The 24888-nt window shown below is 37.1% G+C and overlaps 1 protein-coding gene and 2 long non-coding RNA genes across 8 annotated transcripts in view; 1 reads left to right on the plus strand and 2 right to left on the minus strand.

Moving 5' to 3' along the window:
- Window positions 1-22278, plus strand: part of sema3aa (sema domain, immunoglobulin domain (Ig), short basic domain, secreted, (semaphorin) 3Aa) — a 165936-nt gene extending 143658 nt beyond the window's left edge. For 5 of the 6 annotated variants that reach the window (XM_087246026.1, XM_087246028.1, XM_087246027.1 and 2 more), the window contains 11 exons: window positions 2520-2662; window positions 6349-6463; window positions 6771-6840; window positions 9781-9925; window positions 10194-10413; window positions 11951-12042; window positions 12242-12283; window positions 12370-12527; window positions 16987-17054; window positions 17552-17697; window positions 19924-22278. In XM_087246026.1, coding sequence (XP_087102152.1) covers window positions 2520-2662; window positions 6349-6463; window positions 6771-6840; window positions 9781-9925; window positions 10194-10413; window positions 11951-12042; window positions 12242-12283; window positions 12370-12527; window positions 16987-17054; window positions 17552-17697; window positions 19924-20637 — 1913 coding nt within the window. In that variant the 3' untranslated portion in view covers window positions 20638-22278. 6 annotated transcript variants of the gene reach the window in all.
- On the minus strand, window positions 3227-4523 carry LOC148679946 (uncharacterized). Its single transcript, XR_015942424.1, has 2 exons — window positions 4245-4523; window positions 3227-3824 (listed from the first exon to the last, which is right to left on the minus strand). It is a non-coding gene; the product is annotated as an uncharacterized LOC148679946 (long non-coding RNA).
- Window positions 16063-22660, minus strand: LOC147844645 (uncharacterized). Its single transcript, XR_015482808.1, has 3 exons — window positions 19870-22660; window positions 18277-19829; window positions 16063-16615 (listed from the first exon to the last, which is right to left on the minus strand). It is a non-coding gene; the product is annotated as an uncharacterized LOC147844645 (long non-coding RNA).
- Window positions 22661-24888: the final 2228 nt, after the last annotated feature.

A 24888-nucleotide genomic window follows, 5' to 3' on the forward strand; every position in this document is an offset into this window, starting at 1 on the left:
TTAGCATCCAGAGAACTACACAGTACCCGGAGTTTTGAAAAATCTTCACCCTGGCTGGGTGAAAGTCTCGGTTTTAGTTATGTGACACTGCCTTTTCATGACGACAGTGAAATTGCATAGAAGAAAGTGCGGTTTTAATAATACCTGTGTTCATGTGGAGCAGGTCTTGCAACAGAAGGAGCCTCTGCTTGTGTTGATAAGCCCTCACCATGCCACCAAAATTAATAAAAAATTAATTCAGTGTTTAAGGCAAATGCCAAAAAAAAAACACTGCAAAATGTCTTTATTACTTGATGTTTTGTAGTTTCTAGTTAACATATTTTTTAATAAATCAAGAAACATTTTAAGAGGGTGATGGTGGCTCAGTGGTTAACACTGTCGCCTCATAGCAAAAAGTTCGCTGGTTTGAGTCCTGGCTGGGTCAGTTGTCATTTCTTTGTCGAGTTTGCATGTTCTCTCCATGTTGGCGTGGGTTTCCTCCGGGTGCTCCGATTTCCCCCACAGTCCAAAGACATGCTGTGTAAGTGAATTGAATAAACTAAATTGGCTGTAGTGTATGAGTCTGTTTTCCAGTACTGGGTTGCAGCTGGAAAGGCATACGCTGTGTAAAACATATGCTGGATAAGTTGGCGGTTCATCTTGCTGTGGCAACCCCTGATGAGAAAAAGGGACTAAGCCAAAGAAAAATAAATGACTGAACATTTTTAGAAGAGTAAAAAAAATTATAATTCAGAAAAGATAAGTTAAAATGAATGAAAATCTCACTTAATGTTAACTTATTATTATTCAAAACAATTCAATATTTGTACTTGTCTAGGAAATTATTCTTGACATAAGAATTTTAATATACTTTGACTAGAAACAAGACAAAATTCTAAGAAAGTATTTATTTGCAGTGTAATATTTATAAAATTTAGCTAGGTAAACAATATCACATGAGCAAGAGTTTCCTGGATATCAGCTTCAAATTTCAGGATTTAATGATTTCATTCAACACTTAAGTAACCATAAGGTGATGTATTTTTAAAAAAATGAATCAGTGATTGAAATAATTTGCTCAAAAATGCTGCTATAATTAATAACCAAGGGACTGATTTGAGTCACTCAATCATTTGTACAAACAATTTGTTAAAAAAAAAACAGACTCACCAGATATACACATAGTATCTGGACGTTAACATGTGGAGTTTGCATGTTCTACTTGTGTTCAAGTGGGTTTTCTTAGGGGGTTTCCGCCACAGTCCAAAGACATGCGGTATAGGTGAATTGGATTAACTAAATTATATAAGTGTGTGTGAATGAGTGTATGGGTGTTTGCCAGAACTGGGTTGCAGCTGGAAGGGCATCTGCTGCATAAAACATATGCCAGAATAGTTGGTGGTTCATTCCGCTGTGGTGACCCCTGATAAATAAGTATCAGATTATATATAATTTGCACATACAGTGTTCACTGTAGCCTTTTTTCACTTAGCGTTCTGCTGAAGTCCTCACACGGTTTATGTTACCGTGCTAAGCATGTGTCTGCCAAGAGCGAATGTGTAAAATAAATGTAAATTTATGGGTTTTCTTTTGTGTGCAAAAGTTTATGTCCCCTCACGCGAGTGTACATGTTCCCAGATCTGTGCAAGAGAAATAAAGCACCTCTTTGTTAGCGTCTGCAGGAGAGATTAGCTCGGGCCCGGGGTGTTGAGTGTTTCCCCTAACATCCCGTCTGCATTTTTGAAGACTTACGGAACACAAAAGGTCAATATCAAGATAGCAGAATCGGGTAGTGTTTTCCCATGAAGTTAATCCCGTCTCAGCTGTTCCAGCGAGTGCCTCTCGTTTCAGTCCTCATACAGGGTCAACGTCCACGCCATCAATACCCCCCCTATATTCACCAGGAAAGGTGCTTTTGAAAACGCTCATCTCACCTTAATCCTGGCCGTCTGTTACCACGGATACATTGGACGTTCCTTCCATCCCGCCCGCACTGAAAGCTGTCTCTCCCGCACAAAAGAGTCAGTGTCGTTTAGAGGATTAGTCACATGGATATTCTATCAAGCCCTTATCAATAGAGACACGGGCCTCTCGCTATCTTTACACAATGCACCCAATAGTTATTCACTTCAAAGGGGATAGAGCAAACATTCAGTTAGAGAAACTTTGGGAAGCTCGGTGTATTGAATGACCTGAAACTATGGCGTCTCCAAGGACACATACACACTCACAGTGCATGAACGGAGTCTCTCTTTGGTAAATGTTCGTTCCGCTGTTTAAGCTTCACATCCTGTTGCTGTAATGCAGCACTGCATGTTGCTTTGTGCGTGTGCCGCCCACGTGGGTGGGGGGACGTGTTGCGTTTCGTTTCTGAATGAGCAAGCGGTCACGGCTGGGTAAGAGTGTTCCCCCTGTAACTGCGATACTGAGGTCTTGGATTATTTCAGTGTTTGGACGTCCCAAAAAGCTGCTTTAAACAGCTCAATTTCTTCTTTCAGTGCCTGAGATTGACGCTCTTATGCGCCTTGTGTGTATTCCAGAACCCAGGTTTCTAGGAATACACCTGATCCCGGAGAGCGATAATCCTGAAGATGACAAGATCTTCCTGTTCTTCAAAGAAAACGCTATGGATGGCGAACACACAGGCAAAGCTACTATCTCCAGGATAGGACAACTGTGTAAGGTATCATCACGTACAGAAATGTAGAACATGCACATGGATGAATATGAACACGATATTAACTTTTATTATTGTTGGTCACACTTTATTTGAAGGCAGCGGTTCTCAATCCTGGTCCTCCAGGATATGCATGTTTTGTATCTTTCTCTTGTTTGTTTATATGGTTTATTGTCCCGAGTATTTCAGCATAGCCTGATACAGTAAAGAATTAAAAAAATTATTTTATTCCATTCAACTGTAGGTGCCCTGTGAAGTGGACATCACAAGATATTTTGCCATGATTCTGGTTTGAAAGTGTAAATTCAAAGGGTAATGTGCACAAGATGTGACTTCTTTGCTAATTACACAATTATGGTTAAATAACCCTGCATACCAAAGCGCACATAGGCTGATTGTAGCGCGTACTCAGTGGTGCTCGATTTGCTACTAGTTTAGCACTTTGAAATCGCCTGGACCAGCAATCAGAAGAAAAAGGAGTCGACTCAAGAGCAAAAAAAAGGTAAATAGAATAAGTATAAGTATACTTTCTCTATAACAATTAAAAAGAGAATAAACCAGTCACTGAAATTTTTATAATTTGTCTGTAATAATAAACTCACTCAGATACTTAAAATTAGCAGTAAGTGCAGAAATAAAAAAATATAATTTCAGCAAGTCATTTGAATAGTAAGACCACAAAATAAAGAAGATATCAAAAGTTAAATGCACAGTTCAGAAAATTCTATAACAAACAGTTCAATTCAAACCTCAAAAATTCAATAAGAAACAGTTCAATTCAAACATCAAAGTCCAGTGTTCCGTTAGGGCTCAGAAACCAAAAGTCTGGGCTCTTAATGTTCAGTTCAGTTCACGAAAAAAAATAGAAAAATATAGCAATGTTCCTCAAAGGTGAAAATTTAAATCCAAAAAATTGGGAAAAATATATGTGTAATCCACAAAAATCCAGGAAGCAAAAGTAAAAAAAAAATATATAAATCAAATGGTTCGATCCTACCAGATTTGATGACTGATCCCTTTGTGTTTCACCAGTCACAATTTGATGGGGTGGCTCGCCAGTCCAAACCGGACAGAATGCTCAGAATGGACAGTTCTCAATCACTCTCAATCACGTCTCTTGAATCTTCAAAGTGGAGAAAAAAAAAAAAACCAAACCAAAAAACCCGGCCTTGAAACAACAAAGCCGAATAAAGCATTATTTTCATTTGTCCAAATAAATCATCTTAAACCTAATATGAATTGTGTGTCTAAATTATTAACACACACACACAGACACAGAACATATATGCTAAGTCACCATGTGCTTATGTAATACATTGTGGTCTATGTACATAGTTAGCAAAGCTAGCATCCATCTAATACACATTTCACTGGATAATCATTTTCAACAATAAAACTTTTTAACTAGAACACATCACAAACCTCTAAATAATTATATACACACATTTCACACTCATTGCTTCACATTTCACAGAGTTAAAGCTTTTAAACTTTTAAATAACTTATGTTCTGAATGTTTTTAATCACAATTCACAGTATATGAACTCAAAATAATAATATACATATCTTGCAAAGAATCAGAACTTACCAAGAAGAAAGTAGATGATAATGAAAGAAGGAAAAAAGGAATAGCAGCTCTCTGAGGGAATAGATGTTAAAGTCTAATAGATTCGTCAGGTCTCCTCTCACTTTTGTCAGTTTCTAGGTCTCAAACTGTCAAGCCTTACTGTTAGTTTCTCACAGTATCAAATAAATATGAAGTTATTCGTTAATAATCGCTGGATTATTAAGCCGTGTACATCTATTAAGCTCGCGCTCTTTCGTTCAAGTTCAATCGCGTTCTCTCGCTCTCTGTCTGGCTGTGCGCGCGCTCAACAGGGGCGGAGCTAACTTCCGGGTAACTTCCGACTTCAAGTTAAAAGTCTCTCGGGGGTTTTATTATTTTTCTTCCTATCTTTTTACTTGCATAGCAATCAATCTTTAAATTTCTATTTCTTCTTAAGTATTATTGTAAAAATCATTAGATAAATAAATTAAGCAGTCATGTAAGCTAGATTTATTGATCTGGGTTACATGATAGATCACTTAATCTGCTCCTACGTCATTAATTACATGGCACAGGAGATTGGATGCTGCTGATTCAACATTCAACTGCAACATTCTAAATGCTCAGTGTTGTTCTACAATGTTTTTTCGAGACCCTCCTCCACCCCAGCTCCACCTGTGTTTAGATCTGATACTTAAAAGAAACTTGTTCAAGCTTTTATCAGCAGCAGGGAGGATTACTCTAATGGACTCCTCACTGGTCACTGGTCCTCACTGACAGTTACAGCTCATCCAGAACGCTGCAGCCAGGATTCTGACCAGAACCAGAAAAAACCAAGCACATCACACCTATCCTCAAGTCTTTACACTGGGCTCCCAGTTACAATCAGAATAGATTTTAAAGTATTATTACTTGTCTATAAATCAGTTGGTCTAAAATGGCCTTGGACCTCAATACAATGCTCACTGAATACAAACATCATTAACAAATCAGATTATTAGGATCAAGTAAATTAGAAATTACAAGAGTTCAGTCAAAGCAGGGGGAATGGTCCTTCAGCTACTACGTCCCCCACTGATGGAATCAGCTTCCAGAAATGATCAGATGTGCTCCAACATAAGGCACATTCACATCAAGACTGAAAACACATCTGTTTAGCTGTTTAGCTGTGCCTTTACTGAACGAGCACTGTGCTACGACCGACAGATCGAACTGTTAGGTCTTTCTTTTCTTTTACATTAACATTTATATTACATTATAAACTGTTTTAACACATTTTAATCTGTTTTAATCATATTTAAATCTTTAAATAATGGTTATTTTTTTAGTTTTTTATCGTTTCTGTAAAGCACTTTCAATTACCGTTGTGTATGAAATGTGCTATATAAATAAACTTGCCTTGCATTGAAACAGGGATCACATGAATATTATGTTTGCAGTAGCAGTGTGTTATAATTTTAGACTGCATATGTGTGAATATACTGGCATTAGCAAGTACTTGCTCTTCAACAGCGCCATATACATATTTATTACCATACTTAATCACTCCAAGAGACGTCAGGACGGAACTGTAATAATCAAAAAATCTGCAAACAGTAGTGCTGCGCAAAACTTTTGTGGAATTTTTTGAATGAAGTAAACCAAGACCAACCAAATTCCTGTTTTAAGGGGTAGAGAGAAGGGAACATTCTGTAGGGAAGATGTCGATCTTAACAGTTGCTTCATGGTGCTCTCTTCTATCAAGCTGGTTATTTAAATCAAGTGTTCTAAACAAAAGAGAAAATAGGTATTACATTGGGCCGTGACTACCAGGATTGAGAACCACTTTCTAAAGGGACAATTCTCGCTATTAACAAATCATTAACTATGACTTTTAGCTCAATAAACTCCTAATTTGCTGCTTATCAATAGTTTTTAAGGTTGCAGTTGGGTTACGTATTGGTGGGTTTAAGGATGTAGAATAAGATCATGCAGAATATGTACTTTATAAGTACTAATGCACTGTTAATATCTTAACAATTGGCAAGTAATAGGCCACGAGTTAATAGTGAGAATTGGTCCTACAGTGAGTGTTACCAATGTCAATATTTAAAGCTTAATGTGGTTTTACTGAGCATGTGTGAACATTTGTTTGCATTGTCTCCAGAATGACATGGGTGGACACCGGAGTCTCGTGAATAAATGGACCACCTTCTTGAAAGCCAAGCTGACCTGCTCTGTGCCTGGTCTGAATGGCATAGACACTCATTTTGATGAGCTGCGTAAGTACCACATTATATATGTGAATATAAATTCAGATATCCAGCCTTACTGCAATGGGTAAATGCAACAAATGCAGTTTTTCTGCTGACGGCATTTTTGGTATGCTGTCAGTTTCCACTGAGAAGTGTTCTAGCTCTACTTGTGAGCTGTAAAAAGCACTTACAATGTAAGTTTATGGGGTAAACTTACAACAATTGGCCCATAAACTTCCCCTGCTACATCCCAGATGCTGTTAATAGAGCTTAAAGTGCATGTGAGCAATAACTAACAAATTTTTAACACAACAATGATTTGTCGAACTTTCAGAGGATGTGTTTCTGATGAGCGCTAAAGACCCAAAGAATCCAGTCATCTACGCTGTGTTTACTACATCCAGGTAATACTGATATGCTTTTACCTTCATTTTATTCTTTCTTTCTTTCTTTCTTTCTTTCTTTTCTTTCTTTCTTTCTTTCTTTCTTTCTTTCTTCCTTTGCCTTCCCCTTACCGGCCTTATTTTCCTTTCCCTTTTCCTTTTCCTTCACCTTTCATTTCTTTTCCTTCTTTCTTTTCCTACATTATTTCCTTCTAACCTTTGTTTTTCTTCATTTTCCCTGTTTTCTTTCCATCCTCCCTTTATTCCTTCCTTCCTTCATTCCTTCCTTAATTGATACGATTTTTACCTGTTTTTCCACAACCTTTTTTTTATGTTTCTGTTTTCCTTTCCTTCCCCAATGAATTCCTTTATTCATTCCTTTCTTCCTTTACTCTCTTTCTCTCTATCTATCTTCTTTTTCTTTTTTCTCTTCTGAGCGATTTCTTCTTTTCTTTTTTTTGTATCTTTTCCATTTTTTTCCATCCCTTAATTTCCTTTATTCCTTCTTTGGTTTCTATGATCTTCCCTTTATTTGTTTCTGCTTTCCTTTCCTCCCTAATTCGTTTCTTCTTTCCTTCCTTTCTTACATACTTCATTACATTCTTCATACCTCATTACATACTTACATGTATGTAATGTACATACTTATTTCTATTTTCTTTTTTCTTCTGTGTTGTTTTTACCTTTCTTTTCTTTTTCCTTATTCCTTCCTTCCTTCATTAAATTCATTTTTTCCTATGCTTTTGTTCACAACTTTTGTTTTTGTTTTCCTTTCCTTCTGCACCTTCCTTCCTTCCTTCCTTCCTTCATTCCTTCTTTCCTTCCTTCATTGACTCCCTTTCTTTCTCTCTTTTTCTTCTTTCATTCTCTTCTTCTCTTCTGTTGGATTGCTGAGATTTCCTGAAGCATGATATGTTTGTCCCTTTAGTAGCTTTGCAGTGCAGTAATCTGGTTAGCCTCAGACAGGCGCTTCACATCGCTGCACTCTCGATGGGAATTTCCTCCCAGGTCTCTGCCCTCCCTTACCTGTTTTCCCATTCAGCGTCAGCTTAGTTCAGCTCAAAGGAAATATGATTAAGGTGGTAACCCGAATCTCGCTCCCCATCCAGACAGCCTGTTCTCTGGCCCTGTTTGCAAGGGCTAGGAAAGAGTGAAGGCAGAAACCAAAGCAGATAAACGACTTTTAAGATGATAGATGAGCACATGTGTATGCGTGCGTACAAATGTGCATGTAAACACAAGATGAGGAAGAGGACAAACATATCACGATTAATCACTGTCATAACAGGAGAGGCGAAAGCGGCGGTCATCCAAACCATGCACATCCTGTTCATATATTCCCACCTCACTGATTTCCTAATGTATGCAGAGAACACAACACTCGAAAATTCAATTACAGGCTTTAAAGAATTAGACTGCTTTAATTGCTTTTCTAAGTGCCCTGTTTTTTGAGATGAATAGAAGTGCGTTTGAGGGACTTGCTTTTAATATTGCCACTTAATGAGGCCTGACTCTGCGGTGATGGATCAGTATTTTATCTGTCTGGGTACGTGTGTATTTGTGTGTTAGAGTGTGCAAGCACATGCGTGCGTGTGTGTGCATTTTTATGTCTGGGACCCTGACTGAGTAATGGCGAATTAGTTTATTCATGTGCCCTGTGGTTTAATTGATTTTCTCACTAATTAACATTTTACAAATGCAATGGGCTGATCACCGCAGTATGTCGGGTCTCATGGCTGTTTAATGCTTGGGTATTCACACACATGCACTGCAATACAAATGCTAATTTTATACATCAACTAACAGACATCAAAGTAAACAAGAAGCCAGAAACAATCCTATTTATTTTATTTATATTTTTATGGTGTCATTGTGCTTGATTCATTTCATGATCTTTCATCAAAATTTAATAACTTGCGCTTTTTTGATGCCGTTGCCAATGTCTTATTATTTTATAGCTCTTCCTTTGTTATATGAGTTTTATAAATATATGATTCAAATAAAGCCATGCAAGCATTTACCCAGCCCAACAGCCTGTTATTGAAATTAAGTGAATTAAATGTGTCATGGCATCGCAGTGGCACAGTGGGTAGCACGATTGCCTTACAGCAAGAAGGTTGCTGGTTCGAGCCCCGGTTGGGTCAGTTGGCATTTCTGTGTATAGTATGCATGGTTTCCCCATGGGTGATCTGCAGTGGTATAAGTGAACTGGGTAAACAAAATTAGCCATAGTGTATGAGTGTATGAATGTGACTGGGTGTTTCTCAGTACTGGGTTGCGGCTGGAAGGGCATCCGCTGCATAAAGTATATGCTGGAATAGGTGGCAGTTCATTTTGCTGTGGCGACCCCTGATTATTAACATCAAAAATAATAATAAATTTTCTTTATAGTGCACTTTTCTAAGACCCAAAAAGCTACAACAACAGAGAAATCAAACGTGCACTAAAATACAAATATACATAAAAAAGTCTTAAATATAAACACAGAATAGTCAAGAATCTAAAAATCCAGTCCTAAAAAGATTAATTTTGAGCATCTTCTTAAAACTAGCTAGTGTGGAAGCATTTCTTACAGAATAAGGGAGAGCATTCTATAACCTGGGTGCCGCAACAGAGAAGGCTCTCTCCAATAATGATTTAAGTGTACAGGGTGGCTGTTGAAGGGTGAGAGTATCAGCAGACCGCAGGGATTGAGAAGACTGAGGGACAATGTCACAGATATAGGAAGGAGCGGTGCCATGTAGAGCTTTAAATGCAAGTGTGAGTGTTTTAAAAAAGATATGGGACTGAACTGGGAGCCAATGCAAGCTATAAAGCACACCATGTGCCCCTGATTAATAAAGCGACTAAGCCGAAAAGAAAATGAATGAATAAATGTGTTATTCACTTCAGATTTACACACTTCTGGATATGTACACTGACATTCAATCATTTATTTAACCCTGTCTGTCCTTTCCTTAGTAATATCTTCCGTGGATCAGCTATATGCATGTATAGTATGGCAGACATCCGAAGGGTCTTTCTGGGTCCATATGCCCACAGGGATGGGCCAAACTACCAGTGGGTTCCCTTCCAGGGCAGAGTGCCATATCCCCGTCCTGGCACAGTGAGTACTGGCCAATATATACTGACGCCGTTAATGTTTTCTGACAAACTACAGCTTTATAACGGCTCACTTTTGTTAAAATCAATAATTGCATTTTTTTTTTTTAGCTACCTACTAAATAGCGTGCTTTATTAAACTTTTTGGTTTCACATTTAACTGAGTTTGTCTGAAATAGCATACTTGCATTATACATTAAAAGCATTAAACAGTATTTTTGAGATTAACTGACCTAAAGAATCATATATTATAATTGTCATCTCTTCATTAGTGTCCCAGCAAAACGTTTGGAGGCTTCGACTCCACCAAAGATCTCCCTGATGATGTCATCACATTTGCCCGCCTGCATCCAGCCATGTATAACCCTGTGCAGCCAATGGGTGGGAAACCCATTGTGGTGCGCACTAACGTGGAGTACCAATTCACTCAGCTGGTGGTGGATCGTGTGGAAGCTGAGGACGGCCAGTACGACGTCATGTTCATTGGCACAGGCTAGTACAAATAACATTAATACAGAACTATAACTGCTCTATACTCACAAAGCTATACTGTGTTCACATTAGGCATAATCTGTATACACAAAAACTTATTTGGTCCATATTTGCAGCTGTAGCAATGTTTAAACAAATGAGATTGAATTGTAAAATCCCATAGATATTTACATTACATGTCACCTGCTCTAATGTTGTCTATTGGAAGGAATGCCTCAATAAAGCCGCCATTTTAGTACAGTGTAGCGCTCCTTTGAAACGAATGTGGGACCAAGGTGCATTGGAGGACTGAGCCATCCAGAACCAGAGATATATACATATATCTATGATAGTTTACATATAATATAAAGATAAAGAGTTTGTGTTTGTGTGCATGGAAATGTATTATCCTGTTAAATTTGTTCTAATCCATGTCCTAAAACACACTCCCTCTCCTGCGAATGTGAATGAATGTCCATTATGCAAGACTCGTTTCACTTAGCCGACAATAATACATGTTTCTAGCACCTTGCATCTTGTTGTCATATTTCAGTTACATTGTTTGCTTATTTTATTCAACAAATCTAGCATAAGCCGAGTATCGAGTGTGAGTTGGTGCTACTTTGCCTTAAGTGACTTTATTATCATCAATAACGTTACTTGTTTAGCGGTGTATATATATCAATGATGAAATCCTCAGTGATATCACACACATTGTTAATGACACAAAATGATTGGTCTGAAAGCAGCTTGTTGTTTCTTGTTTATCTATGACACAAGATGTCAAAATTGTATTTTCTGACACAGTGACTTGCCATAACATAAGTCTGAATTTGGCAAAAAGAATACTGTGATTTTCACAAGCAAAGAAAAAAATTTTTTAGTGGTCATTTTAATGCACTATTAAAGTTTACATAAAGCTCCCATAGGTCACACTAAATAGATTTTTTCTTTATTTTTTTCTAAACATTCAAACACAATAAATTACAAATGTGGTCCAACAAACATTTACACAAAAATTTGCAATAAAAGATACAATATACAAACAATACATATGGAAATATACAAACCATATGTATATTCATTGTAATATACAAACATGCAAATGAAATATTAATAGATAAATAAGTCAATAATAATATTTTTATTATAAAAGAATAAATAAAAATAAAAAAAACTGAATACTGACCTTTATTTTTTATTTAAATTAGTCTAAACCTCATCAATTTAACTATTTCCTGTAGAATTTAGGTCTTTGAAATAATCTATAAAAGGTTGCCAGATTTTAGAGAATTTATCCTCTTTCTTTTTTTAAGCAGAACCTGATTTCCTCCAGTTCCGAATGTTTTATTGCATTCCTCATAAGATGTATATATGTTGGAGCAGCTTTCTGTTTCCAGTTTAATAATATCATCCTTCCAACTTTAAATGATTTATTATTAATATTATTCACCCTCATGTTGTTTTAGGCTTATATTTGATGTCATTTTTTCTATGTAACACTTACTATCACAAAAAGATGCTATTGAATATCTAATATTAATCAATCCTAAATCAGATTTAGGGACCGTTCTGAAGGTGGTGACTATTCCCAGGGAGAGCTGGCATGATCTGGAGGAAGTGGTGCTGGAAGAGATGACTGTGTTTAGGGTATGAGCTCCAACTCTTCATTACCAAGAGAGCTGTGCATTTCTGCTTGCTATTGGGATCTAAATCCTCCAACTGTAATTTTCACCTCAGTACATTTAATTGCTCAGCCATAAATCTGTCTGTAGAGCCTCGGCATGTCATCAAACAAATATCCTCGGATCCTAAAATGAGATTAAACTTGCTCTGTTTTCCTTTTTAGGAGCCAACACCTATTACTGCCATGGAGCTCTCCACTAAACAAGTACGTCTGCTTGATATTACTCTTCACCAGCCATTAGCAGAGAGAAAAGCGTGGCCTAATAGACTTATATGTTCATCTGTCAACAGCAACAGCTGTACCTCGGATCAGATTTAGGGATTTCCCAGATGCCCCTGCACCGCTGTGAGGTCTACGGGAAGGCCTGTGCCGAGTGCTGCCTGGCAAGAGATCCGTATTGTGCCTGGGATGGGACTGAATGCTCTCGGTATTTTCCAACTGCTAAAAGGTGAACACTTTTTTTCTTCTGCCTGTGTGTGGAGAAACAGGTAGCTACTCCTCACTGGATGAATCAGTGTAGCTGTATTGGTCAATGCTGAATGTGCCACAGAGGTTACTTTTTTATTGCACGTAATCATTAATGTCTTGGCACATTTAGCTGGAATAATATTAAAAATGAGATTACTTTGAAGAGGGAATAGTATACAAATGGGGTCTGGGAGTTCCAAGGGATAGACTCATTTTAATAGACTCATTAATATAAGACATGTAATAAATAAAAGAAGTAACAAACAAAAGACACGTAATTATAAAAATATATGTCAAACAAAAAGCATAATCTTCAATAAATATCATTTCCATTAAAACGAATAAACACAAATTGTATTAAAATAAATAAGTATGAAAATGATTTATAGAATAAAATGAAATAACCAAACATCAATATAAGACATATATGACTAATATAATAAACATAATATAATAATTCATTGACTTTCTTTTCGGCTTAGTCCATACCTTCCAACAGGTATGGGAAACTTTCCCGGAAGTCTACCGAATTTTAGACCCATCTTCCGCCACCCTCCTGTTTTGTTATTTCTCCCGGAAAACTCCCGTAGTTTCCCCCCTCTCCCCGGTCCTTATATTTTTGGTACAGTCTATAACACCCCCGGATCGCCAAGTTTGGTATAGGATCCGATTACAGCGGCTGCCCGAAACGCAGCGCATAGTACAGTTACTTAGCTGTGTTATTCAGACACCTCACCACCGACACCTCTTTAGCTTACCTAATTCACCTGTACCGCATGTCTTTGGACTTGTGGGTGAAACCGAAGCAAACACAGGGACAACATGCAAACTCTACATAGAAATGCCAGCTTACACAGCCGGGGCCAGGGCGATCTGCTTGCTGTGAGGTGAGAGTGCTGCTCACTGCGCCACCATGCTGCCCTAATATAATAATAATATGACTCAATACATGTATAAGACTCATTAATATAAGACATATAACAAATAGAAGTATCAGACAAAAGCTGCATAATTATAAAAATAATTGTAAAAAAAATTAGAATCTTTAATAAATAAAAAAATGATTAAAACAAATAAATACAAATTGAGTTAAAATGAAAAATGTAATTAAAATAAATATAAAATTATATAAATAAATAAATGCAGTATTATGCTGAGTAGACAAAATGTAATATTGTCACATGCTAGACTCTAAATAATATTTTCCAAATAACATTTAATACCCATTATCAGTTTACTTTTTTATGGTATGATTTTACATTTTATACCAATTTAGAATGTGTATTCCTTGCTTAGGGGCAACACGGTGGCTCAGTGGTTAGCACTGTCACCTTACAGCAAGAAAGTCGCTGGTTTGAGTCCTGGCTGGGTCAGTTGGCATTTCTGTCTGGAGTTCGCAGTTTCCCCATGTTCACGTGGGGTTTCTCAGGGTGCTCCAGTTTCCCCCACAGTCCAAAGACATGCTGTAAAACTAAATTGGCTGTAGTGTAAGAGTGTGTATGAGTGTATATGGATGTTTCCCAGTACTGGGTTGCAGCTGGAAGGGCATCAACTGTGTAAAATATACGCTGGATAAGTTGGCGGTTCATTCCACTGTGGTGACCCCTGATGAATAAAGGTACTAAGCCGAAAAGAAGATGAATGAATCAATAAATGATTCCTTGCTTAATCATACATGGTGGTTCATGGCATCTAAAAGATTAAAATCACTACTATAAATTAATGTCCCAAATATAAAAGCACATGCATGAAGTATTCATTTACATTCTGTTGCTTTTATTTTAGAATCTAGAGCAAACAACATAATCTTGAAAGGAAAGTTCACCCAAAATTTAATTCTGTTGTTAATTACCTTCATGTTGTTCCAAGCCTGTTTAACCCTCTTTCTTTTGTGGAACAAAAATAAGATATTTTTACTTATTTATCTCTACATCTGATTTCAATGAGAGTCAAAAACACCATCAACTTTCAGTGCACAGACTTAAAAACAGATAAAATGTTTAAAAACTTTCATAAAATGTAGACGAGCAAAGCATTCTCTCTTTTTTTTTTTTTTTTTGATTTACTAACCCCAAGTCAATAGCATTTTTACACAAATTGTCACCATGTTCACTGTTCAGGTGTTTAGTGCTCTGCAATCTGCACACACACACACACACACACACACACACACACACACACACACAGAACGCATGTGCATAGACAAGCACAAACACCTGGATCCAAGTAGGTTCAGACTGCTTTTAAACACATTATAAACACATGCTCACAGTTGGCCACATACCACACACACACCTTCACAGGCGAAGTAGAGGCCTTTGGCTTCAGTCTCGACACACCCTCATGCTCCACAGCACCAGGATGGTGCACGCCATTCAAAATATTTTTGCTGTGCCTAAAATGCAAAACAGACATCCTTACCGCACCTCCCGCACGTGCCGATACACTGTGTGTGTGCACGCCTTAGCAAAACACATCACAGAAATGAGGAGACACAGAGAGCTATGTGCGAAATACAAGAAAAGAAAGTTAGGAGGATGACAAAGATGCTGTTTTACACATATTCTACACAGATCTTTGACAGCAGATCCTGAATGTTTTCAGTTTCAGGCGCAGGAAATCTTTTCTCAGGCTTTCGGCGCTGTTGATAATGGATAAGAGTGTCGATCTTGGCTCAAATTCTGGCCTGTGATTGTGTTTAAGAGGTGAAACTGTTCTCTTAAAGTGGCACAAAACTGTTGTAAATGGGCTGACGAAGACTGAAAGGCTCTTTTAGCAGAGAATGTTGTTACAAGATATTTGGAGTTTCTGAGGTTTGGAGTTCAGCACTAAACATTATGAAATAAATCTCCACTAATTATGATTCTAAAGAAAAACTATGAAAAAAATAGTTTACTGGATTTACTAACATTTTTGAAGGTAAGTTACCACCATGGTTACAGACATTTTATAAGGGCTGGAATTCAAGAAACAAATTAAATTTAGTACTGTTCCACTTCATTTGTTAAATTTAGTTCATATAAATTGCTTGCAACAGGTGACACGGTGGCGCAGTGGGTAGCAATGTCGCCTAACAGCAAGAAGGTCGCTGGTCCGTGCTCATGTGGGTTTCTTCTGGTTGCTCTGGTTTCCCCTACAGTCCAAAGACATGCGGTATAGGTGAATTGAATAAATTAAGTTGGCCGTGGTGTCCCTGCAAACAATTTTGTGTTTAATAGACGTCTAAGCGACATCTAAATGTAGACAGCTTGGCTAAAACAAGGCTAAACTTGAGCTGTCAGTGAAAATCTAATAGACATCTAAGAACAGCCCAAAACTAGACTAGACAGATTAGACAGACTGTACATGTGTAGTCATTCATTTCTGTTTATTTGATGACTAGTCTAGTTTGGGCCTATTTTTAGACGTCTATTGGATTTTCACTGACAGCCCAAATTTAGCCTTGTTTTAGCCAAGATGACTATGTTTAGACGTCTATTAGACATCTTTTACTAACAAAAAATGCTTGCTGAGGTGGGTGTGAATGCAAAAGTGTATGGGGGTTTTCGAGTGTGGGGTTGTGGCTGAAAGGGCATCCACTGCGTAAAACATATGCTGCGTAAAACACATGCTGGAAAAGTGTTCATTCTGATTAGTAAACGAACTAAGCCAAAAAGAAAATGAATTAACGAATAAAAGTGCTTGCAACCACTTACCTTAAATAAAATTTATCCAGTGAATCGTGTTAGGGTTTTTTCCAGTGTAAGGCATGTCAAACAATATAAAGCAAGCTTTATTTGCTGCTTATAATTGTATGCCATGCAAGTGGAATCACATCCAATTTAAAAAGTCTCAAATAAAAACATTCCCCAAACCCTCTATCTGAATTTGTGGGGACAAACTGATCTAACACCATTGGATGAATAAATATTGATGAAGTGCACTTTTTTAGGCACCACATAAACCATTTTACCTTAAACAAATGTACAGATTTTCTGTACATCTGTTGGGCAGAATATATATATGTTTGAGTAGAACAACAGTGCACTCTAGTGGTGGAAATGTATTTGTTTTGCCAATGGTAAACACCTGGGGTAAATCTTGCCAAACATTCATTCATTCGTTTTCTTTTTGGCTTAGTCCCTTCATTTATCAGGGGTGACCACAGTGGAATGAACCGCCAACTTATTCAGCATATGTTTTACGCCCTTCCAGCCTCAACCCAGCATTAGGAAACACCCATATACTCTTGCAATTACACTCATACACTACAGCCAATTTAGCTTATTCAGTTCACATGTACCGCATGTCTTTGGACAGTGGGGGAAACCGGAGCACCCGGAGGAAACCCACATGAACACGGGGAGAACATGCGCCACCGTGACGCCCAGCAAATTTTTTAAGACAAGTTCTACATTAAATTACACATGTCTAATCCAGTCTCTTTCTGTTTTTAATAGGAGAACGAGACGTCAGGACATTAGGAATGGAGATCCTCTTTCACAGTGCTCTGATCTGCACCACAATGGTAAAGATAAACAATATACTATTAATGCGTACAATTCAGCAAGCATGCAATAAGCAAAGTAAGAAAACGAAAGGGATGTGTATGGCAGTACATAAGCAATCTGAACGAATGCCTTTCCACTAAAAAAGTAGACAAGCTCAAATTATTTACAGCAGAATTTATTTAGCATTATCCATTTGTAATTAGATTGTCTGGCACATTTAATTTAGAATCTCAGTCAAAATGTGGACACATTTATGTCTCAAAAGACCTCATGTTAAAACATAAATGCTTCAACATGATTTATAATATGAATGATTCATTGATTATTAATTTGCACTTCAACATCCTCTAATTCCAATGTGCTTTAATCAACACATTAAAATGAAATCTGCTTGACTGAATAATCAAGTTCACTTAATGCACTATTGTCTTCCATTTGTGTGGATGCCACTCTCTTTCAATAGCTTTTAATGGCATTGCTAAACATCTGCTATGTGAATTTGTGTGTGTGTTAGATGATCTGGAAGGCTACAGCAGTGTGGAGGAGAGAAGTGTGTATGGCGTCGAGAACAGCAGCATGTTTCTGGAGTGCAGCCCAAAGTCTCAAAGAGCTCTGATCTACTGGCAGCTACAGAAACCCAATGATGAGCGCAAGCATGAGGTACATTCATATGCACACACTCAACCACAAATAACATTGACAATACATGACATTAAAAGTTACTGTTATTCTGTCTCATTTACATTTTAAAATATGCCTAAAAAAATACCGTTTAAGTGATTTAAATCAGATAAATGCAGCATTGGTAAGCATAGCAGGCTTATTAAAGTATCGCAGACCCCAATTGTTTGAGTGACAGCTCACATAGGATGGAACAGGACAACATTTTTAGGATATATTTCGGTAGTAATAAAATTTAACACTTAATTAGAGTAAAGTAAAGCGTTACTGTTCTACAAAGAAAAGGTGTAATGTTATTATTAGTAACTTTAGGGAGTTTATTGAATAGGATATGACATTATGACTTGTGTTACCACACATGCTCCAGCTGTGTTTCTCTTTCAGATATGATCAGGCAAAAAATAGTGCTAAAGTAACACCTCGCCCCAGACGGTCATTATGTTAATGTAATAATGGTCAGATTTCAGCCTTCCTGCTGTGAAAGAAAATCTCCCAACGGTGCTGTCGAGATATGACCTCAATGTTTTCGTTATGGCCTTAGGACCATTTTGAAGCCACAATAAATAAATAAAAAGTGTTAAAATAGAAAAATGACCAAAGTATACAAAGTTTTTATGCATGTCTTAGCCTGTAAGCATTGATGAACACACAGTCATTTGAAGTAATTATAGAATTTTTGAACATTTTTGCACTAGAAAGATTCTTTTGCATTGACTTTGACTTATTGACTTTGTCCAGTGTCAGTGTTTTTTCACCCAAACTGTTATGACGTATAAAAATGCACTTATATTTTTTAAAATAGAGTTATACAAGATATAATTAAATTCCCTTTAAAGGATAGTTCACTCAAATGAAAATGTTGTCATCATTTACTCATCCTTCACTTTTTCCTGTCTTTTTGAGCTCCTTTCTTCTGTTGAACACAAATATACTGAAGAATGTTTGGGGAAAAAATTATTATTGACTCTTATTGTGTTTTTGTTGTCGTTGTTTCTACTATGGATGTCAATTTCTGCTTTCTCCTGACATTAGTCAGAGCATCTTGCTTTGTGTCTGACAGTAAAAAGAAATTCCTAAATGAAATGTTCATTTTAAAAAGAGGTCTCTTGTTTCTTTTTGCCTGTAAAACAACTCTGTTTGCTATGGCATAAGTAGTGCAAAATACAATTCAAAGCACATACATTGTACACAGAAAATCTGCATGTAAAAAACAAACTTTACTTTGAGCTTTATTATTATTATCATCGTTATTTAACCAGGAAAGGAAGTCTCAAGAGTCTTACAAGAGAGTTCTGGCTAGTGTAAAAGCCCTACTGTAAAACAATTTTAAAATACAAGAACACACAACAACAACATTTCATCAATCCTCAACAAAAACAATCACGTTTCCAATGCCGCTCTCTTTGTAATGTCTTCAAATTTACAGAAAGACACAATTTTATCTAGTTTAAATCATGTTGCAAATTATTTTATGTCCAAGGTGAACAATAAGAAAACAGTTTTTCCCAGCTCTGTACAAACTCGACGTATATTAAAGGACCCCTATTATGAGTTTTTGAAAATGACCTTCAATGCAGTGTGCAGCAATATAAAAATCTAGATTTTTTTTAATAAAAGATTTGACTCAGAGTTCTTTAAAGGATTTGTAGTTCGTCCGGATCTTTTGCCTGTTTGTATCGACATCGACACAAAACAATACCAATTATGTTCTGTGCTGGATCCGGTAAAGCATGAACGTGCCTTTCCCTAGCGGAGTATAGTTGTGTGTGGGACTGATCATGACTGAAGATGAGGTAACGTTCTGGTGTTTAATGCAATAATCTACCCTGCAACTGAGGATTCGTCAGCTGTTTGTTAAAGGAAGGATCAGGCTATTGATGTATGGGACTTTGTCAGAGCTTGACAGGAGCTTTATCAGTACACAGTTCATGGATCAGTTTCTTCCTCTATTGCAAGCGTTAGTGTGACTAAAACGGTGGCCTCCTTGTTTTCTGTAGCTTCCAAAATATGTATTTAATTGTGTTTTGTTAATTGTAATTGCTTTTTTAATGCATAATAGGGGCTCTTTAAGAAGTGAACACTGGGAGGAGCGTAGCTGGTGATTTCCAGAACTAAGACTTAGAAGAGCATAAAGATAAGCTGAAAGTTTACCTATCATAGCTTTATAGATAAAATGTAACTGTCTTCTTTCTTTCTCTGTTTTAGATTGTGATCGATGAAAGGTTGAGTCTTACAGGCCAGGGTTTGCTAATCCGAAGTCTAACCCAGGCGGATTCAGGAGTGTTTCTCTGCCATGCCGTCGAGCACGGCTTCATCCAGCCTCTCCGGCGCATTAATCTCCAGGTCATCCCATCTCAGCGCGTGGGGGAGCTTTTGCTTCGCGCCGGCACCAACGATAAAGATCCCGCCCCAAAACACAAACTCTGGTATCGGGATTTCATGAGCCTCCTGGAGCACCCAGACCTCAACAGCGTGGACGAGTTCTGCGAGCGCATTTGGAAGCGAGAGAAGAAGCCGAAGGGGAAAAAAGCCCCCAAGGTAAACCCCGGAGCCGGAGTAAGCATAAAAAACGAGAAGACTCCTCAAACTACAGCTCAGAGCTTGCAAAACCCAACACAGAGAGCTCAAAACGCTCCCAAAGTGCCAAACAACCCGAGCGTTCAGATTTTTCCCAAGTCCACCGGATTGCAAAGAAGTCAAAGCCCTGGAGGTACGGTAAGCACTGAGAGCCAAAGCACCAAACCGGACACACAAAAGGCTTCGGAGAGCCAAAGAGCACAGCCGAACCAAGCGAAAAAAGGCCCCCAGACTCCTCAAAGAGGACCTCCTCATACTGCTAAGTGGAAACAACTTCAGGAGAACAAGAGAGGACGCAACCGCAGGACCCACGAACAGCAAAGACCACCACGCAGCGTGTAAAACGAATACACACTTGTATTAAACATCTGCATCAGTCACTCATACAACAGACAAACGTGCAGTGCGGCCATTATCGATAGCACAAAACTCAACAGCAACAAAACAAAAAGGTGGAATCCTACTCATGTCTCCTGATCACCAGGGAAAGCACATTCACTTTGTTGTTGTGATGTGACAGCAAAGACCTTTTACACTATTAGTGTTACAGATCCGACGCCATACAAGTGATGTTTTTCATGCATTCATGAGGACGTGCCAATGCTTTCGGTGGCAAAGGATTGTCGATACGACAAAATACAGTTCTTGGTTGTGAAGAGAAAAGAAAAAGAGTGAATTTGGCGCCTGGAAAACTGGAAGTCAGTCACTCGGATTTGTAAAGACTGTAATATATGAGCAAGCATTGTACTGTATATAGAACAACACAACAAGTAATTATGGACACAAGTGGTCAAAGGTGAAAATAAGGCATGCCTTAGTAACAGCTTGTCTAACCTCTGGTCCTCAGAAGCGTTTCGGTGTTCGTGTTAATATTCAGATAATCAAGTGGGCCTGACTGACTTTACAAACAAACAAAAAAGTCAATAACTGTGGTGACCATTTCTGCCAAACTTTCGGTTTCAAACACAACTTGCATGAGTCGAATGAATAAGCTCTTCCAAGCCAGTCGCATAGTCGAACTAACAGCCATCTAGATGATTGTTCTTAATGTTGGTTGCGTAAAAAGAACGTCTTTTTAAAGACATTTCCATAATGTCGGTAGTGTATTTCTAAATTATTATTACTCATCTTGCATACGTTCACGTCATAAATTTGCTAAATCAGTCTATGTTAGGCTGAATGCTGAGTGACCCTGGTGTATATGTACATATATATATATATATACAGAGGAACACCACTTGATTATTTATTGCTGGTTATTATTGTTTATTGTTCAAAGGGTTGCATTTATTTTTGATATTATTTTTTCTATTCAAGCTGTAAGTGCGGCTGATGGGCTGCAGCACCCATAGACGGACCAATTCTTTGTTCTTAGGCTTAAAATCCTTATGTGTTTTGCGGAGCGCTCGGTTCTCTTGCATATTTTCTTCATTTCTGTCCTTATTTTTTGGTCTCTTAAGCTTATCTATTAGGTATTTCTTGTTTTAACTTCATTCGCTGTGAAAAACTAACGAAAAGAATAAATCATCTCCAACGATTAGCTGTGAAACTCCCTAAAAAAATGTGCGGATAGGTCTGATTAGATGCCGTGGAGAGCACACTGCATGTGAATTTTATTTTGTATTGTCAGTGTGTCGTGCGAGAGGTCATTTCTGTGCCATGCGAGATGTGAATAATTTTGCCATTTGCAAAGATCACACCATTCTAATCAAAGATCACACCCTGTCCCTTTTTATGTATTATACGTCTATAGTGTTTTTCCCCCCACACATAAATTTGCCCCTCATGAACACTTTCCCGCAAAATTTTCATTGCAATGCAATACAGAGGTTTATCCAGCAGATGGCTCTCCTGTCCACTTTCTCCCCCAGGTGGAGTTGATTTGAAGCTGGCTGGTGTAAGGAGGAGAAGGGAGCTGTCAGTTATGTAAAATTGGTGTTTCTGGCATGCATTTGGTTGTCTAAATAAATATTTCCTCTATAATTTCAGGGTGGTCGTGGATGGATTTTTGTGTGTTTCTTTGGCTCCATTTGGGCGGACACTTGCAGACTGTGTTTTTGACATTATGTTCAGTGAGAGGTGAACTTATTTTTCTTTATGATAATCACTTTGTTTTTAGTTTCAGAAGATACCTGATCTTGGCGATGTGGAACCAGATACAAATCTAATATTGTTGAAAGTAATTTAGTTTGCTTTTTATTTCAGGTACACATTTGTTAGTTGTTTACTCTGATTCTTTTGCCAAAATATCTGCTAGATGAAGGCAAAATGTGGATATATTTCCAAAATATATGGGGCATTCTACCAGAAACGTACATGTACACTCATAAAAACTTGACAGGGCGTAAATTAAGGTTGTCATCCTCAAAAAAAAAAATCATACAAAAACAAGTGTAAAATCATACACTTTAAAGAGAGAACGCATCCTTGATCACTGTCAGCTTCGTCTCTGTCAAGTGATGTTGCTTGTCATAGCCTTAGACGTGCAATGCACGCATTTTATGGTAATTTTAATGTAAAGGACTGACCAAAATACGGGGACAATTATAAATTTATTTGTATTATATATTTGTAGTATTTATTTGTAGAATTTATTTATAATTTCATGTTTTTAATCAATTGATGTGAATGATAACAACTTAAACTTGCTATTTCTGAAGTTTCCTTTTAATAAATAGCAGTTTTTAGCATAACAAAACTATTAAAGCTGTAGGTTTATTTGGGCTGAAGACAAGGAGAGGGTTTGTACAGTGTAAACTGTTTTTAATTAAACAAAAATCTGAAAACCAAATGAATATTCCTTTACAGAACAACCATCAGTCCATTTTAGACATTTCTTGATGAAATATTTTTTATTCAGTGTTTTCTATTTAGGGACAGATAATGTACTTTTCGGGTAGAACGTCCCATATAACTGTTTTGTTTAGATTTTTTTTACTTGATCAGAAAGCGTTTACTTTACATTCTTCAGTCAGGAGCCATGGGATATTCATTTTCTCTTGCCTCTGTATATTTTTGACTTTTGTGGTGCCTGTAACAATTAACCTGATTTGTATGAATCACCAAGGACCATGGTTAAGTGGTCTACATCTTAAATGGCCTGAAGGTGAGTAGATTAAAAGATCTGTCTATCTATCTATCTATCTATCTATCTATCTATCTATCTATCTATCTATCTATCTATCTATCTATCTATCTATCTATCTATCTATCTATCTATCTATCTATCTATCTATCTATCTATCTATCTATCTATCTATCTATCTATCTATCTATCTATGCACAATTCGTTTTTTTTATATATGTTATAAGACAAGTTCTACCTATCTTGTCGTGGGTTTCCTTCGTTAGCTATATTTCCCCCCACAATCCAAAGACATCTGCTATAGGTAAATTGGGTAAGCTATTATTGTCTGTAGTGTATGTGTGTGAGTGAGAGTGTGTGGATGTTTCCCAGTGATGGGTTGCAGCTGAAAGGGCATTCACTGCGTAAAAAATATGCTGGATAAGTTGGCGTTAATAAATATATTTATAACCATTTATAAATATATTATTCAAATTTAAAAAAGCATTATATTTAACACTGATATACTAAACCATATTTTAATATGGAAGCAAGCAACAGGCCGTGCCACATCATAAAATAGGCCTAAACCTCCTAATTGTTTATCAATAGGCCCATATTACTGTTTATTTTAGGAGAAATATTTAAATATTAATCCTCTGTGTATTACAAATTGTGAAATAACAATAATACAAAACACCACATAATATATTTTCACGAGTGTTTTCATTATTTCATAGTATTATTATTTCAAGTAGCCTAAACATTCATTACAAATGAATCGCATTCACAAAATGTTTATGTTTAAGATTACTATGTGTACTTATTACCACATTAAATACGATTTCTATCATATGGAACAGCTAGCAAATGAGGGAAAGTGTAATTAATTCGCATATTTTATTTATCATCCAGCCGGAAATTCAGCCCTGTTGATGCCTTATTAGGAGAAGTGGGCGGAGCAGAATTACTTGATTAAATGTAGCGTCCGTTATGACGCGCCAGGTGTAAATATATGAGGCTCAACATGTTTGCAGCAAATAAGGCTTACATTTCGTCCTGTCCCTTAAAAAAGCTACCATAAGACTTTAGAAGAAGTTATATATAACGTGCCCCATTTATGACACTTTTGTGAAGTTAGACATCCGCTATACTGCTAAAAAGAGCAGTTTGACGTGGAAGTAACGTGAACATGACAGTGAGTAGACCGTACAATCAATTTTGCTTCTTAAATGTTAATTAATGTCATTTTATTGTCTGTTTTAGAGAAAATATTCGACGTTTAATTATCCAATGTGTGAAATTGTGACCGCTTTTAAATAACAAACACAAGTGATGGGTTTGGTTTCATAAATAACGTTATAAGGTTGGTTTAAAATTAGACAAACATGTAAACATCTTTGTGTTCATAATTTCATAAGGTGACTTTTTGAGGAAATATATATCAATAGATGTTTTATTGAATATATTATTGATTCATTAGAAGCAAAATATCATATATAAGACGTATTTCACACATTAAGGTTGCA

This window comes from Danio rerio, chromosome 4, assembly GCF_052040795.2.
Source record: "Danio rerio strain M-AB ecotype USA chromosome 4, GRCz13ab, whole genome shotgun sequence".
Taxonomy (NCBI): Eukaryota; Metazoa; Chordata; class Actinopteri; order Cypriniformes; family Danionidae; genus Danio; species Danio rerio.